General features: G+C 47.9%; 3 protein-coding genes across 10 annotated transcripts; 1 reads left to right on the forward strand and 2 right to left on the reverse strand.

Annotated features, from left to right (window-relative positions):
• Positions 1-3,445: 3,445 nt before the first annotated feature.
• LOC120905806 (vesicle-associated membrane protein 7) lies at positions 3,446-6,554 on the reverse strand. 2 transcript variants are annotated; one of them, XM_040316970.1, is made up of 5 exons: positions 6,446-6,554; positions 5,485-5,854; positions 4,964-5,228; positions 4,125-4,421; positions 3,446-4,032 (listed from the first exon to the last, which is right to left on the reverse strand). In XM_040316970.1, the coding sequence occupies exons 3-5, from the start codon at positions 5,165-5,167 to the stop codon at positions 3,832-3,834; spliced, it is 702 nt and encodes a 233-aa protein (XP_040172904.1). In that variant the 5' UTR covers positions 5,168-5,228; positions 5,485-5,854; positions 6,446-6,554; the 3' UTR covers positions 3,446-3,831. The 2 variants fall into 2 exon arrangements, with proteins under 2 accessions (XP_040172904.1, XP_040172905.1); XM_040316971.1 differs by lacking the exon at positions 6,446-6,554 and adding an exon at positions 6,212-6,345.
• LOC120905804 (mitochondrial amidoxime reducing component 2-like) lies at positions 6,486-11,938 on the forward strand. 5 transcript variants are annotated; one of them, XM_040316966.1, is made up of 6 exons: positions 6,486-6,577; positions 8,494-8,666; positions 8,757-8,924; positions 9,203-9,246; positions 9,384-10,236; positions 11,616-11,938. In XM_040316966.1, exons 4-6 carry the CDS (start codon positions 9,237-9,239, stop codon positions 11,794-11,796), a joined length of 1,044 nt encoding a protein of 347 aa, XP_040172900.1. In that variant the 5' UTR covers positions 6,486-6,577; positions 8,494-8,666; positions 8,757-8,924; positions 9,203-9,236; the 3' UTR covers positions 11,797-11,938. The 5 variants fall into 5 exon arrangements, with proteins under 5 accessions (XP_040172900.1, XP_040172899.1, XP_040172901.1 ...); XM_040316965.1 differs by lacking the exon at positions 6,486-6,577 and adding an exon at positions 8,255-8,427; XM_040316967.1 differs by lacking the exon at positions 6,486-6,577 and having other exon boundaries at positions 8,257-8,666; positions 9,405-10,236.
• On the reverse strand, positions 11,518-13,664 carry LOC120905805 (mitochondrial amidoxime-reducing component 1-like). 3 transcript variants are annotated; one of them, XR_005739945.1, is made up of 4 exons: positions 13,222-13,664; positions 12,290-13,154; positions 12,032-12,211; positions 11,518-11,769 (listed from the first exon to the last, which is right to left on the reverse strand). XR_005739945.1 is itself a non-coding variant. In XM_040316968.1 (3 exons), the coding sequence occupies exons 1-3, from the start codon at positions 13,229-13,231 to the stop codon at positions 12,106-12,108; spliced, it is 981 nt and encodes a 326-aa protein (XP_040172902.1). In that variant the 5' UTR covers positions 13,232-13,664; the 3' UTR covers positions 11,518-12,105. The 3 variants fall into 3 exon arrangements, 1 of the variants encoding a protein (XP_040172902.1); XR_005739944.1 differs by having other exon boundaries at positions 11,518-11,956; XM_040316968.1 differs by having other exon boundaries at positions 11,518-12,211.
• Between the last annotated feature and the right edge of the window lie 1,335 nt (positions 13,665-14,999).

Here is a 14,999-nt window from a genome sequence, read left to right on the forward strand (position 1 = left end):
CCACAACAGAGCACGGTCGTGTCACGGAGAGTAGCGCAAAACGCGCAATTTATTTTCGTTCCTTCAAAGGGACGGCCACACGCACACACACACATTTTCCAGAAACATGTGGACGGGAGGTTATAATAATGCTGTTATCGCTCTGTACTAAGGGATAGGCAAAAATTGCGTCGGATGCTAGCATAAAACTGTAGGGGTAGAAAGCAAAGAGCCACAGCACGAGAGTACAACGCAATAGCTAGAAACTCCTTTCCGTTAGCATGTATTATCTGTGCCGCGCGTTCTTTTTAGTGATGGGTAAGGTTGGCAAAATTCCAGAGTCGACTCCGATCCGGCTCCGATAATTACGGAACCGACTCCGGAAGGTGATGCAGATGATGATAATCGTCTAGAGTTGTCCTGAGTCGTCCGGAGTCGTCGGGAGTCGTCAGAAGCCGTCGGGAGTCGTCTGGAGTCGTCTGGAGTCGTCCGGAGTCGTCCAGAGTCGTCCTGAGTCGTCCGGAGTCGTCCGGAGTCGTCTGGAGTCCGTAGTCGTTCAATGTCGTCCTGAGTCTTCCGTAGTTATCCTGAGTCGTCCAGAGTCGGAGTCTTTCGAAGTCGTTCGGAGTCGTCCAGAGTCGTCTGAAGTCGTCCTGAGTCATCCGGAGTCGATCCGAGCCGACTGGAGCCGTCCGGTGTAGTGTGTTTGTTATCAGGCATTCCATTTCGTTGTGTTTTTTGACTTTCACTTTGCGCAAAGACATGTGAAGTACACGTGCAAGAGGTAGGCAAAACATTCTGGAGACGTCCGGAGTTGTCTGGAGTCGTCCGGAGTTTTCTGGTGTCGTCCGGAGTCGTCTGAAGTCATCAGATGTCGACCTGAGTCGTCCGGAGTTGTAAAATTGGCAAAATTCCAGAGTCGACTCCGATCCAGCTCCAATAATTTCGGAAGGTAGGTCCGCCCAGTAATATCCGGAGTCGGAAATCGTCTGGAGCTGTGCAGGATCGCGTAGAGTAGTCCATAGTCGTAGTCGTCTGGAGTCGGAATCGTCCAGAGTCGTCCTGAGTTGTCCTGAGTCGTCCGGAGTCGTCCAGAGTCTTTTGGAATCGGAATCGTAAGGGGTTCCAGTCCAGAGTCCAGAGTCCGGAGTCGTCCGGAGTCGTCCGGAGTCGTCCGGAGTCGTCCGGAGTCGTCTGGAGTCGTCTAACGTCTTCCTGAGTCATTCGTAGTCGATCCGAGCCGACTGGAGTCGTCCGCTGTAGTGTGCTTGTTATCAGGTATTCCATCAGGACTCAGGACGACTTTGGACGACTCAGGACTACTCTGGACGATTACGACTCCAGATGACTAAGACTTTGGAGTACTCTACGCGGATTCCGAACGACCCTGGACGACTCCGACTCTGGGCGTTTCCGGACAACTCTGGACAACTCCAACTCCAGATCGAACCAGTGGTTCCCATTTTATCGGAGTCGGAATCGGACTAACAATACTCGGGGTCGGATCGGAGACGTGGGTGCGCTCCAGAGAGCACATCACATCAGTTCTTTTGTAGTTGCAAAACAAATAAAAGCATAATGATTCAGCCCCAATTGTGCTCTGACTACGAAACCCCGATGCAGAAGATTTGCAGATAAGTCTATAAGCGGCGCGTTACAGCAAACTCCTTCAAACCCAGCCGAAAGAGCCACTTGGATCGCCCCAGCCGTTGCCAGTGCGAGACGATGTGCTATGAGGTAGAAAATGTTTCGTAAAACTACACTTACCGCACACAGACATACAGACGCGCATACAACGCACATACCGGGAAGTTTGGTGTTTCGTGCCTCGCAATGAAAGAAGAAGGATGCACTTCATCGATGTCAGCCAAGTCACGATTCTTTCGAGTGGCCCGACGGGAAGCTTGATCTTCTTTAACAGCGACACCATCCCCGTGCCCGGTTGAAAGGATTTCCTTGTTTGGGTGGGCGCTATCGCTATCCCAACATCTTTCCGTACGGTGATACTTCCAACACATTCCGACGTGTTACGCCAAGCCCGTTATTGGCTCAACTATTTGTAAATTTACTTATTTCGCGCTTTAAAGTAAACAGGACCTGCAAGTGTCCGCTGTGTGTGTGTTAGGCATAACGATTTTCTTATCGACAGGATAGCCTGATAGACTGTCTCGCGGTTTGCAGACTTGCAGTTGCAGCACGCGCCACGTTGCTCGATGTGCCTGCTGACACCAACTCCCCTCTCTGTACGCTTCCTTTCCCGCATCCCAACATTCATTCACGATTCAGTCATTGAGCACAACCCTGAGCGCGTACGCGTACGAACGTGGCGGCCGGGGAAGCATTTCTACTGTTGATGAAGTATTATTGTCACCGCACCCGGGTTTAAAATGCGCATTATTGTTCCTGTCGCCTCCTCGAGCGTGATGAGCGGCTAAGAGGCAGTTCAAGAAACTGTAGACAACGGATGGGGCATGGTGGAGAAGGGATAGCGAAACGGTTTTCAGCACGACGATGCATCATGAACACGAAACGGGCATGCCGGGAGTCTTCGGGCGAACGGTGCCTGCTGAAGCAAAGGAATAAAGGAAAGGATGTAATGAGAGAGACAGAGACAGAGAGAGTGTTTTATTCTGAAATAAAACATCCCTCATGCTCTAGTTATTCTGGTGTAAAGGTAGCAAAACACGCACACACGCGACACGCTCCAAGGAATAATGCTTCGGAATATTTACGCAAAACAAACTATATGTTTTAAATCAATGCTTTATATGTATATGTATATATATATATATTATCGTTTTTGTTACTGCTTAAAATTCTCAGATCGTTTCTTCAGTATTGTATTCTATCCAAAACAACACGCGCTATTTCGCTCGCTCGCTTCCGGGCACCGTATCAGTACATATCGTAAGATGATTTTAACAGACCAACGGCACAACAACGCAGAGCAAATCACTGTTCCGCAAGGATTTGTTCGTTCGCGGTTTCATTCACTCTTCAAACTCTATTCTGTTCGTCTCAGTGTTTAAATTTAAATGATGTAGAACTAACGATTTGCCAAAATATACGTGATAAAAAAACAACCCCCTAACACAAAACCCCAGCAGCTTGCCGTACCATGTTTCGGGGTTTTTTTTGGTCTTAAAGTCATATCGCTAAACCGAAGCAAAAAGCACAATACATGACAATAAAGCAAAGAATTGTGAAAAGGATTTAACTACTGATGGGCTCTCTTTCGTGTCGTCCTCTTCTAACCGGGCGTTTTCGGAAAGAAATGAAGAAGCAACACCGGAACTGGAAACGACACAACGACTCACACACGCCCCACCCGTACTCACGATACCACTTGATTCTGATTCCTCTCGTAACTACAGCTTTCGTTTCTTTTTAAAAACTAAATAAATTCAAACCACTGTGCCGCACTGTAGCGTACGTCACTAGAGATGGGATTAAAAATGTGTTCCACTTTCCTTTGTTTTGTTTTTGTTTTTTTTTGTTTTTATCAATATAAACTTTGAACAAACGATACACCAAAGCCCTTGCCAATCACAATGTCAATGAGCACTATATCACGTCAAGAGACCCCGATTCTACTGCAACAAAAACAAATATTGGAAACCAAAACACTACACGAAACGAAACTAAAAAAAAAAGAAGATAATAATAATAAACTCATGTTACATTCTTGTTTCTCCGTGTGTCTGTGTTCTGCTGCTCGAACGAAACTCTGTTCTGTTGAGCTATAAAGCGTTAAGATAACCTGTCTACTAATTCCCGTTCATCACTTTAATCCTGCAAACCACCACCACCACCATCCCCTGCGCGCGCTCATTGGCGGTCCAACACACCGAATTACAAACCCCCGCCGTTCGGTGGCCCCTTCGGTGCGGGCGACGAGTGGATGCAGCTCTGCCACAGCAACCCGCCGCAGGCCATGCTCACGATCACGTAGATCACGAACAGCAGTATGGCGGCGACGAGAAAGTACATGCGCACGTTACGCCAGAACATGGTGCGCGCCAGATTGCGCGACGTTTGCCGGAATGTCACAGACTGCAAAGAGAGGAACAAAAAAGAGGTTTGTTAATAGGAAAAGCAAAAAAAAAAAGCAATAATTGGGCGAACAGAGCCGCACGCATACGCACATTGTTGCGGAGATTTTCCGTCTGGTTGACGAGCAGCTCGAGCCGTTCGCCCCGGTTGGTGATGTTTTCGATGTTCTTCACCATAATGTCCTTCAGCTCGTCAATCTCGCCATTGACGCGGCTGATCGCGTCCTGCTCCTGGCCCTCGTTGAACTGGCGCATCTGTGCGGCGAGCGTACGGGCGAACTCGGTGTTCATCGCGTACGAAATCGCGGTCGCCACGGTCAGCCCGTACATGCAGATGAACCGCTCGTTGATGTCTTGCAGAAAGAGGAAGGCACGGGATCGATCGAAGCGCTGTCGAGGAAGGGAACGGCAAAAGGGTTTCGTAAGCAAACAGGATTACAGAGATTAAACGGGAGTTTTTTTGATGAATGAAACGATTAGCGACTTGTTTTTTGTACATTAATTTCAGATCGAGTTACGTTTAAATAGGTTCTATATCATGGATTTCCCCTTAGGCTGTGCTTTCTACTGTATTGTAACTTGTTGCTTTTGCTATTAAATAAATTAAATTAAAACTGTTTAAACGCGATTGGATCAAATTGAAACTTGAAATTGAAATCTCTTCACGAGGTTTTTCTTGAATATTGATAGTATTGATAGTGAAAAAACATACTCAGTTATATGCAAAAATGGAAGCAAAGATAGAATGAAACCGTATGATGGTCAGGAAACGGCTGAGCAATTCGTTTATCACTCTACCATCTATACAGAATTAAGCTTCCATCTAACGAGTGACTTTATGTTGATCGTGTAGAAAGATTGGGAAAAGGTGTCACGTGTTGAGCCGCATTTTAAGATATGTAAAATGTTGGCAACTCGTGCTTCAAACTTACGTCGTCCGTGATGCACATATAGATGACCCGGTTGTCGCAGATGTAATGAATCAGATAGTTGCCGTGCAAGTAGGTAAGCTTGTGATCGATCAGCTGTATCTTCGGGATGATTTGTTCGGTCACCTCGGTAAAATTACCGATACAGTCCGCGTACCGGGCCAGCACGGTTTGGCCCCGCGACACCATGCTGTACAGGATCGGCATTGTCGCTCAGGCGCAGTTCAGTGAACCGTTCCGTCTAATAGTAAGCTAAAACAAAAAAGCGCTGTAAAAAAACACACACAACGTTAAACATTTTGTGATAACAGCGCGCTTGCCCAACGTCGGCGGCAGCCCCTGTCGCATTATCTTGCTGCTAGGAGAGCAAAAGAGTTAAGCTGACAAACAAGAAATAATATAAATCCCCTTGCTGGACGTGCGATACACCGTGGAAGGGTGCTGTTTGGTATCGCGCTGTTCAAACATTTTGCTTACGCAATGGTGGTGAGAGCGATCGTGATTATTAATCTAATTAACCTCACCTCAATACTGTGAGACTGCGGTTGCTGTCTGCTATCTGCCCCGGTTCTCCGAGGGCGGGTCCGCGGCCGGTCCACAAAAGCCCTAGCAATGCACCGGGTGACGGCCAGACGCACACGCCTCACTCTCGGTGGATCAAATTACTGGCTGGTGCGCTGGGATCGTATCGGGGTGTAGAACGGCTAGTAGAACGACCGACTGTGTGTTTAGAAATCTGGCCCCTTCTTCAAAACACATACACGTACGCACACCCACACACACACACACTGTTGGGTATGACTAATGCTCTGCTGCTGCGATGATACCGCTGGCGGTGTGTATGAGTTTTTCAGAACCGATGCAACTGCAGCAAGATGGCAATCTTTCACTTCCCTGCAAACAAACAAATGAAAACAAAATTAGAATTTGATGGTTTTGCTGCATGTTTTTTTCCCTGCTTTCGCTCGATGTGTTGAGTAAAGTGTGTGATTGCAAGTGCATTGATGTGCTCGCTCTCCACTCCTTTGCAATGCAGATCGGGGCTCGAATGCAGGAAGCACTTATCTTTGCTCAATAGCAGCAAAACAAAGGGGCAGAATGTCGCAGCATGGGGACAAAGTTTAAAAATCAAAAACGCTGCTACTGTTTAATTCGTGGCTTTGTGTGTTTCTTCAGTTTTTCTATTCCCTTCCCTGGCTCATCGCACATAAATATGTATCAAAACAAAGAAAAACTTTGAAGGCTTTTTACCCCTCTCAAGCGTAACCAAAGCTGTTTTTAGTTTCCTGAGCCAATTATCGCGTTTTTTTTAACTTTCATTCACTCGCAGTGTCACACATCACAGTACAAGCAGTATGGGACAGCTTTCGAAGGAAAAATTGTTTTTCATTGTTATTGCTAGCGCATTCTGCTCCGTCACAAACAATACACACACACACCACATTCGTCTCCCTTTTTTTTTCTTTGCATCAATAGAAATCTTACAGCCTTCGTTTCCTCCCATCCACTTGTTTACACCCAGCCAAATGACATCTTCTTTTCCGTGCACCACAACCACTGCCCTTAGTTTACAGATACGGAACAGCCTCGCAGCGATACGACATCGGTGACGAACAAGTGCGTAAATTCGTACGTTTTTCCAGAGCTAGAAGTGGAAGGGCGTGTGTATGTGTGTGCGTGTGTGTGTGTGTGTGTGTGTGTGTGTGTGTGTGTGTGTGTGTGTGTGTGTGTGTGTGTGTGTGTGTGTGTGTGTGTGTGTGTGTGTGTGTGTGTGTGTCATTCTTGTTTTGGAATGCGTCGCGCTGCTGTCAACAACAGCCGGGTTTGACAGCTCCCTTTTCGACAGCTGCTGTCAATAGCACACCTACGCTGTACCACACCAGTCAGTGTGGTCAGATGATTTTGGCGGTTATCGGTAGAAGCACCAACATTTTATCGGTAGTGGTCGGTAGGTGTTTCAGATTCGGTAAGGGATGCTATGAATTCTTCATGATGTGCATTTTAAGGAGATGAATTACATTTGGTTCTTAGCGTTGACCGAACGTAGGCCTTTCTGTAGAGTCGATCAGGAAATTGTACTACTGATTCTAAGCAAAAGAGATTGAGATACATCCCAAGCGCCACAGATTAAGCTTAAACGACTGGAAAATCGAAAATCCATAGAAAAAAAAAATGAAAGCTCCACAGCTTCATTGGTTTGATCAATAGATGGCCAACAGAGAGCGCCACCAGCTTTTGTGCTATTTTTAGAATGCGAGTCGTTTGTCGTCTGCTAAACGAAGTCTTTCTATATTCCGTTTAGGTTGAGAACTTGAGTCGTTTAGAAGCCGTTTAGTGGTCATTTAGTGGATTTGAGGCACTTGGGATATTTTCTTTTGAGCGGTGGCAAGTTCCTTTCTGCAGTCGCTTAGGGCCGTGACAGTGATCGTTCGGATGTGATTAGATCGGACGTGCTTTCAATCCATTTTCGAGGAATTATTTGGATTGGGAATTTCGATGTGCTATTTAGCAAATTCGATTGAAACTGACGTTATTTTGATGAGTTTATAACTTAATGATAACAAAAAAAAAAATGTAAATTTGAGATTTTTCCTACAAATCCAACATACAGTGAAGCGCCGTTTATCCGGGTACCTTTTATCATGCTGTCCGGTTATTTGTGCTATTGAGAAATGACAGTTCAACACAAAGACGATAATGCGTGCTGAGGATGGCATTTGAAATATAAAATTGTGACAGACCTTCCGATAAAATCGCACCCGATGGAGCACAGATACGGGCTTAAACCGCATCTGATTACAAACAGACACATTGTCACTGTTAAATTCCTTATTCTGGTCGCTAGTGATTTCAATATCTATATAATGAGTTTAATGCATACAATGTTTGCGAAAATAGTTATATGATTTCTCGGTAGGTATCATGAAACAAATCTGTGATTGTCGGTAGCAAAAATTAGAAATCGGTAGTTTAAGGGTGCTCATCTGTGAATCGGTAGGCATATTTAAAATCGGTAGGAATACAGACAAAATGGTATGTCTGGTCACTCTACCAGCAGCCGGAGTGGGACAGTTTCAGCTCACGCAATTTTTACAATTACAGCTGTTGATTATACAATTATTATTATAATTGCTCACCAATTGATATAAAACAATGAATGGATAAGTGTATCTTGAAGCTTTGCGTTTGTTTTTCAAATGTTGTCTTTTGCATAAACACAAGTTATAAGCTCACCGGTATAGTATAATTACCTTGGTTTGATTGTACAATGTAGGCTCACCTCTTGTACCGACTTTGCTGCCATCGCTCAATGGTTGCTTTATTATAAACACTTTACTGACAAACCTATCGGTGCGCAGTTATAGTTTGTTATTATTAAACCAACACAAGTTTAAAATATATAATTTTAAAGTAATGAGAGTGTAAAATTGTTTGGGAAACCGCGCTGTACCGATCAGTTTCCCTCGGTAAGTATGTAAACAAAGCTGTATTGTTGTGTTCAAATGTGGCGTCGCTTTTCTTGTGCGTGACAGTTGAGTTCAGCCGCCAACCGCCGATACCGCCCCAAGTAAGAGCGAGAAGGAAACAGTATGTGAAAGTAGTAGTAGTAAGAAGAGAAGAAACTATCCAGCAAAATCCGTTCGATTAGATGTAAACAAACTCCGCAGTGAGAACGGGGAGAGGCGGTGAAAAAAAGCAAAACCCGGTAAGCAAATCCCTCCGTCCGCCGAAAAGTGTGTAAAATGTCGTCCTTCACTCACCCCTAAAACAACTAATGTCTTCTTCGTACTTGTAGCATTACGGCGTCATGCGGAGCAGTCTTTAGGGCAGCAGGCAGGCAATGCACGTGCGCCTTGTCTTCGCGTTGTATTTGAGCTGCCCATTAACACCTTCTGCCGGAGCGGGCACGGGACGTATCGCGCCGAGGTTTGATTAGCTGCTTCATTAGCGAACGGACAAAAAGGTAAGAAAAGCGTTATCAAACAGCACCCTCTTGTAGGAAGAGAGAATGAGAGAGCGAGAGTAGGAGAGGGACGGGACAGTTTCTTATCATCCACGACCATTGGAGTTGTTGACAGTCGTTGATTAGATTCTTCTGCCAGCGGTTTGAGCCAAGTTTTGGGGCCGCGCTTCCTGCAAATACCACAATTTATCTGCTACCTTGCGGCGACGCAACGGTTCCCGCAACGAAAAATCGGCCTTCTTAATGATTGATTTCTGCTCGATACCGCTCACTTTCAGGCATCAGCGCAACGCGGACGGGCTGTCGGACGAGATGCTTTCCAGTAAGTTACAGCACACCAAGTGTTCCCGGTTTCCCCATTTTTATCGCTCATCGCATCGTGATCGCTCATCAAGTTCATCTCCATTTTCATGCCTCCCCAAAACCACGCCTGGTCCACAACAAACCGTCTTTAACAAGGAGTTTCTCTCGTGCATCTAGAGCTGCTGAACGATGGAGCGGGCGGCAAACCGACGGCCGGGCAGCTGTTGGCCGTCGCCGCCGGTGTCGGTGTGGCGACAGCGCTCGGGTACGGCGTGTACCGGCTGCTGCAGTACCGGGCGGCACAGCAACCCCCGTCCGAGTGGCATCGGGTCGGCGAGGTGTCCGATCTGTGGATCTATCCGATCAAATCGTGCGGCGCGGTCCGGGTGCGCCAGTTCCAGTGCTCGCCGATCGGGCCGCAGGTCGGGTTTCTGCGCGACCGCATCTTCATGGTGGTGAAGAGCGCGGACGGCAAGTTCATTACCGGCCGGTCCCATCCGACGCTCGTGCTGGTGCAGCCGGCGTTCGATGCGCAGTACGAGCGCATGACCCTGTCGGCGCCGGGCATGATGGACATCGGGGTGGACGTGCGGAAGCTGCTGGAGAGCAGCGCCCCGGGCAGTGCGGAGGTGTGGGACCAGCCGGTCACCGCGGTGGACTGCGGCGAGGAGGTGGCCCGCTGGCTGTCCCGCTTTCTGCTGAGCGAGGACTTTGGCCTGCGGCTGGTGTACTATCCGCTCGATCGGCCGACCCGCCCGGTGCGGGAGAAGAACCGCATCCACCGGCTGCTGACGGCGCGGGACTCGGGCGCGCTGCACGACGCCACCAGCTACATGCTCGTGTCGGAGGGCTCGGTCGCGGACGTGAACACCCGGCTGGACAAACCGGTGCCGGCGCTCCAGTACCGCGCCAACATACTGGTGAAGGGCCCGAGCGCGTTCGAGGAGGACGACTGGAGGTGGATCCGGATCGGGGACACGGTCTACCGGAACGTGAAACCGTGCACCAGGTAAGCAGCCGCTGGATCACCTGATCGACGGCGCCCAAAGGCCTGTTATCGCTTATCGCTCATCCATCTTTCCGAACTTGTCTTTCCACACGGCAACGTGTCCTCGTGTCTCCGGGGTGATCGGTGGATGGACTCACTCACACGCACATGCACGCGTTTATATTACCATCTGCGCGGTAAATCGAAAGCATCTTATGCATTTGCTGCGTACTACTTGGTCATGCTTTTAGCTGTTATCTCCTTATCGTTCTGCAACCCCTCAACTCTCATCCGTGTTTTTTGTTGTTGTCTGCGATAGCTTATCTTTGTAGCTGCAATTCTGTCTTTTTTGTTGTTCCAGTATTGGGTAAATCTGATTCCGATCCGTGAAATGATTCAATGAATCTGACTCTCGGTTGCAAAGATTCATGGATCTCAAAGTTTCATGAATCGCTAAAGATTCATAAATCTCCAAATATTCATAAATTTCGAAAGATTCACGGATCTCTAAATATTTATGAATTTTCAAGGATTCATGAATCTCGAAAGATTCATAATTCTCCAATGGTTCATGAATCTGGAAAGATAAATGAATCTTCAAAGATTAATAAATCAAAGAGATTCATAACTACACTAAAATTCATAAATCTCCTGGGATTCATAAATCCATGAATAACAATCTCAAATAGTTATGAATCTCCAAAGATTCATGAATTTCGAAATATTCATACGTCTCGAAAGATTCACGAATCACCAAATATGCATTAATCTCCAACGATTCATGAATCTCAAATAGTTATGAATCTTCAAAGGCTCAAGTATCTCTAAAGATTCATATATCTCAAAAGATTCACAAAACTCCAGAGATTCATGAATCTCAAATAGTTATGAATCTCCAAAGACTCATGTATCTCGAAGGATTTTTATGTCTCGAAAGATTCACGAATCTCTAGGAATTCATGAATCTCATGGGATTTATACATCTCCAAAGATTATTAGAGCTTGAGCTGTCCATTATTCTTCTTTTTGGCGTAGCAACCTACGAGGCTACGCCAGCCTATAAAGGCTTTCGGGACTTCCTGGCAAGTACCAGGCAGCCGGATAGTTTGTTTTGCTACGAGGAGACGGTTCATGCAACACTTGCATGTTACATCTAGAACTCTAAAGATTCATGAATCCCTGAAGATATATGAATCCTTGGAAATTCATGAATTCTTGGAGATTAAGGAATCTTTAAAGAGTCGTTTCGGCATTCGAATCACACATCACTCAAGATTCATAGGATTTAATCTCAACGAAAAATTTATGAAACCCAACACTAGTTTATTCTTGCAGTAATAGTAATTCTATACACTTTCCTAACCCTTTTTCTCTCTCTCTCGCTCTTCTCCCGTCTACAGGTGTCTGTTCACGAACGTTGATCCCGAAACGGGGGTCAGCAGCCCGGAGCAGGAACCGTTGAACACGCTGCGCAAGTATCGGCTGAAACCGGGCCTCGGCCAGTCGCCGGTCGTCGGCATGCAGATGGGCATCCGTACGCTCGGTGCGATCGGGCTGGGCGATGCCGTGTACGTCGGATGATTGTAAAAAAAAGGAGAAAAAGGGAAAACACCCTCCCAGTCACCATGTGCATCATGCGACGGTTACTGTTGCGTTTGTGTGCTTTTATTATGCTGGTATTATTTTAATTTTGGAATCTAAATGCGCTATTTGCTAAAATTAATTTGTTTTTTTTGTTCTCCTTTAAAAAAATAAGAGAGGGAAGGAAATGGGATGTTTTTTGAGGAAAGAAATCCCCTCGCGGCCCCTCGCTTACCTACAGTGCTGGTAGAAAGAAAAAACAATGCGATCAGGTTGAACAAGGTAACGCCCCGTTGCGGTGGGAGCAGCTTAGGCGAAGTAAACTGGATCACCCAGCTTCACTTCACCGGCACGGCGCAGTCCGAGATGAATGCCGAACGCGGGTGACTCTCCGTACGATGGCAGCTGGCGGTACCTGGAAGCAGTAAATCGAATAGCGCCCTTTAGTCGTTTTGCACCCCTTTTGCCCCCTGGCTTGGCACCCAGCACTTACTGCTTGAGCGTACGCAGCGGCTCCTTGTCCGGATGGGCCACGCCGGACGCCGGATCGATCGTGGTGAAGATGCACCGCAGGCACGGCATCTCGTACCGGAACACGGCGTCCCCGATGCGAACCCAGCGCCACCGGTCCTCGCCGTACGGTTCCGGGCCGCGCACGACAAAGTTCGGCCGGAACTGCAGTGCCGTCACCTTGTTCTCCAGCCGGCGGTTCAGATCGGTGACGCTCGCCTCGTTAAACAGCATGTAGCTCGTTTCGTCCTGCAGCGAGCCGGTGTCGCCGCCGTGCCGCCGGCGGCTCGTATACTTCAGCGGATAGTAGCGCAGCCGGTAGCCGTCCTCCTTGTCGAGCAGGTAGCGGGAAAACCACCGGGCCGCCTCGCTGCCACAGTCGACCGTGGGAACGGTTTCACCCCAGACCGTGCTGCGCGTGGCGTCGGCCGACCCCAGCGCGCCCACCTCGATCCGCAGCTCGGGCATGCCGGGCGCGGTCAGGTACATGGTTTCGAACCGCTCGTCGAACCGGGGCTGCACCAGCACCATCTTCGGCTTCATGCGTGCCGTCACGAACTTGCCGTCGGCGTTGGTCACCATGAAGGTGCGGTCGCGCAGCAGGTTGCGCTGCGGCCCCAGATCGGCACAGTCCGCCTGCTGCAGCACGACCGGCGCACACGACTTGACCGGGTAGACGTACAGCTCGGTCAGCTCGCCCGCCTTGCGCCACTGCTTCGGCGGTGTGTTGTCGATGCGCCGCTTCACCAGATAGCCGCCGGCGGACAGGAGCGCCACGCCGCCGACGCCGGCCGCCACCAGCAGCGCCTTTTGCGACGCCGGCAGCTCGCCGAACTCGGCTACAAGCTCTGGAAGGAGAGAGATGCGGTCGACTTAATTGCGTCGTGCGGGACCGAAGTTAACGTATCTGCTTACTTGACAACATTTCCGAAACAGCGGCTGAAGTATGAACAAATGTGAAGATCCTTTCGGCACGGGGCAGTAGGTTAAAGCTTCACACCCCTCTGCCTTCTACAGTGGCTGCACAGTGAATGTGCGCTCGAAACTCCCACTCCCAGCGCGCTCTAGCACTCCATCCGCACAGATAAACCGAATCTTTTTTTTACCTCCGCGAATCAGCTGATGGCGTGGTGTGGGTTTGCAATTGTGTTGGTGATGGTATTTATTTTGCGACCCTTTTGTTATTCTTTTTTTTTTCCTCTCCTACTATTGGTGAGAGTGACCATCCGCACACACTGACGCACGCTCTCGGCGATGGGCTACGACGCTGCGACGAAGAATAGACGGCTTCTATCTTATCGAAACGGACGGATTTGTTGGTGGATCGTTGCCTTAGTTCTCGGTTTGTTGTGTGTTGCGGGGTCGCGACGATTCAATTGAGGTTAAACAATCGCCGTTTGTGTGCTTGCGTTATGTTTGTGCGCGCGTCCGTGCTATCTGCCAAAACACACACACGCAAACACGACGAGAGAGGCTGCCTCGAATACGTTCTAATATTTGCGTTTTAATTAAAAACAAAGGACAGAAATTCGGATGTAGATTAAAAAATTTGGTTTACGTTGGAAATGATACCCTTTTCGATACATATTCTCAAACTCTTAGTTGGTGACTAACTTCCAGGTGAGCTTCTTTCTCTGGAATTAAGCTTCTCGTTTATTTCCTCAGAAGTTGAAGATTTAAAGGCTTACTTAAGAACTTCTATTACTAGTTGCGTTAGTTGCGACATAAAACTGATTTAACTACAGTGCGCTTAGGAGTGTGATGCGCACATGAATGCGCACAATATTTTTAAGAAAACGAATCAATGTGGCTAGGATACAGGGCTATGCAACTGTATTCCCAAAAGCTGGTGAATTCAAGTTGCACTTCAAGATATACTTCTTCTGATTAGGTCCAGGAACAAACATTGATCGCATGACAGTCCTGGAACTGATCACGAATCCATAAAGGTACTGACATTGGTCACCAATCCATGCTAGTCTTGGAACAATAGTCATACTGGTCCTAGAGTTGATACCGAAACCATACTGGTCTTGGAACTGATGTTAAACTCATACCGGTACTATAACTCATACTATAACTCGTACCGGTTCTTAAACTACTATTGGACCCATACAGGTCCTGGAACAAATACTGATCACATACCAGTCCTGGAACTAATCCCCATATCGGTACTAGAATTGACACTGAACCCATGTCGGTACTCTGACCAATCACAAACCCTACTGGTCCTGGAACTGGTATTGAAGTCTTACCGGTACTGGCTCTGATCACGAACCGATAATGGTCCTGGAATCGTTGACAAACCCTTATCTCTTGAAAAGGATATCAGGTGCTGGGATGGAGCGCAAACCTATACCGGGGTTGGGCACTGATACTTAATTCATGCCGGTCCTAAAACTGATCACGAATCCTTATCTGTCTTGCAAGGGATAACGATCCAATACGAATTCTGAAACAGATAGCACACCACTTGTACCAGCCCTTGAATTGATACTGGACTAGTGATGTGCTATCTGGATCGCACCCACGACTCCGATCTGACTCCGAGTATTGTTAGTCCGATTCCGACGCCGTCAAAATGGAACCACTAGAACCGCCCGGGGTCGTTCGGAGCCGTTCGGAGTCGTTCGGAGCCGTTCGGAGTCGTTCGGAGTCGTTCGGAGTCGACCGGAGTGCATCCGAGTCGGAGC

This window comes from Anopheles arabiensis, chromosome X (genome assembly GCF_016920715.1).
Source record: "Anopheles arabiensis isolate DONGOLA chromosome X, AaraD3, whole genome shotgun sequence".
NCBI classification, from domain to species: domain Eukaryota; kingdom Metazoa; phylum Arthropoda; class Insecta; order Diptera; family Culicidae; genus Anopheles; species Anopheles arabiensis.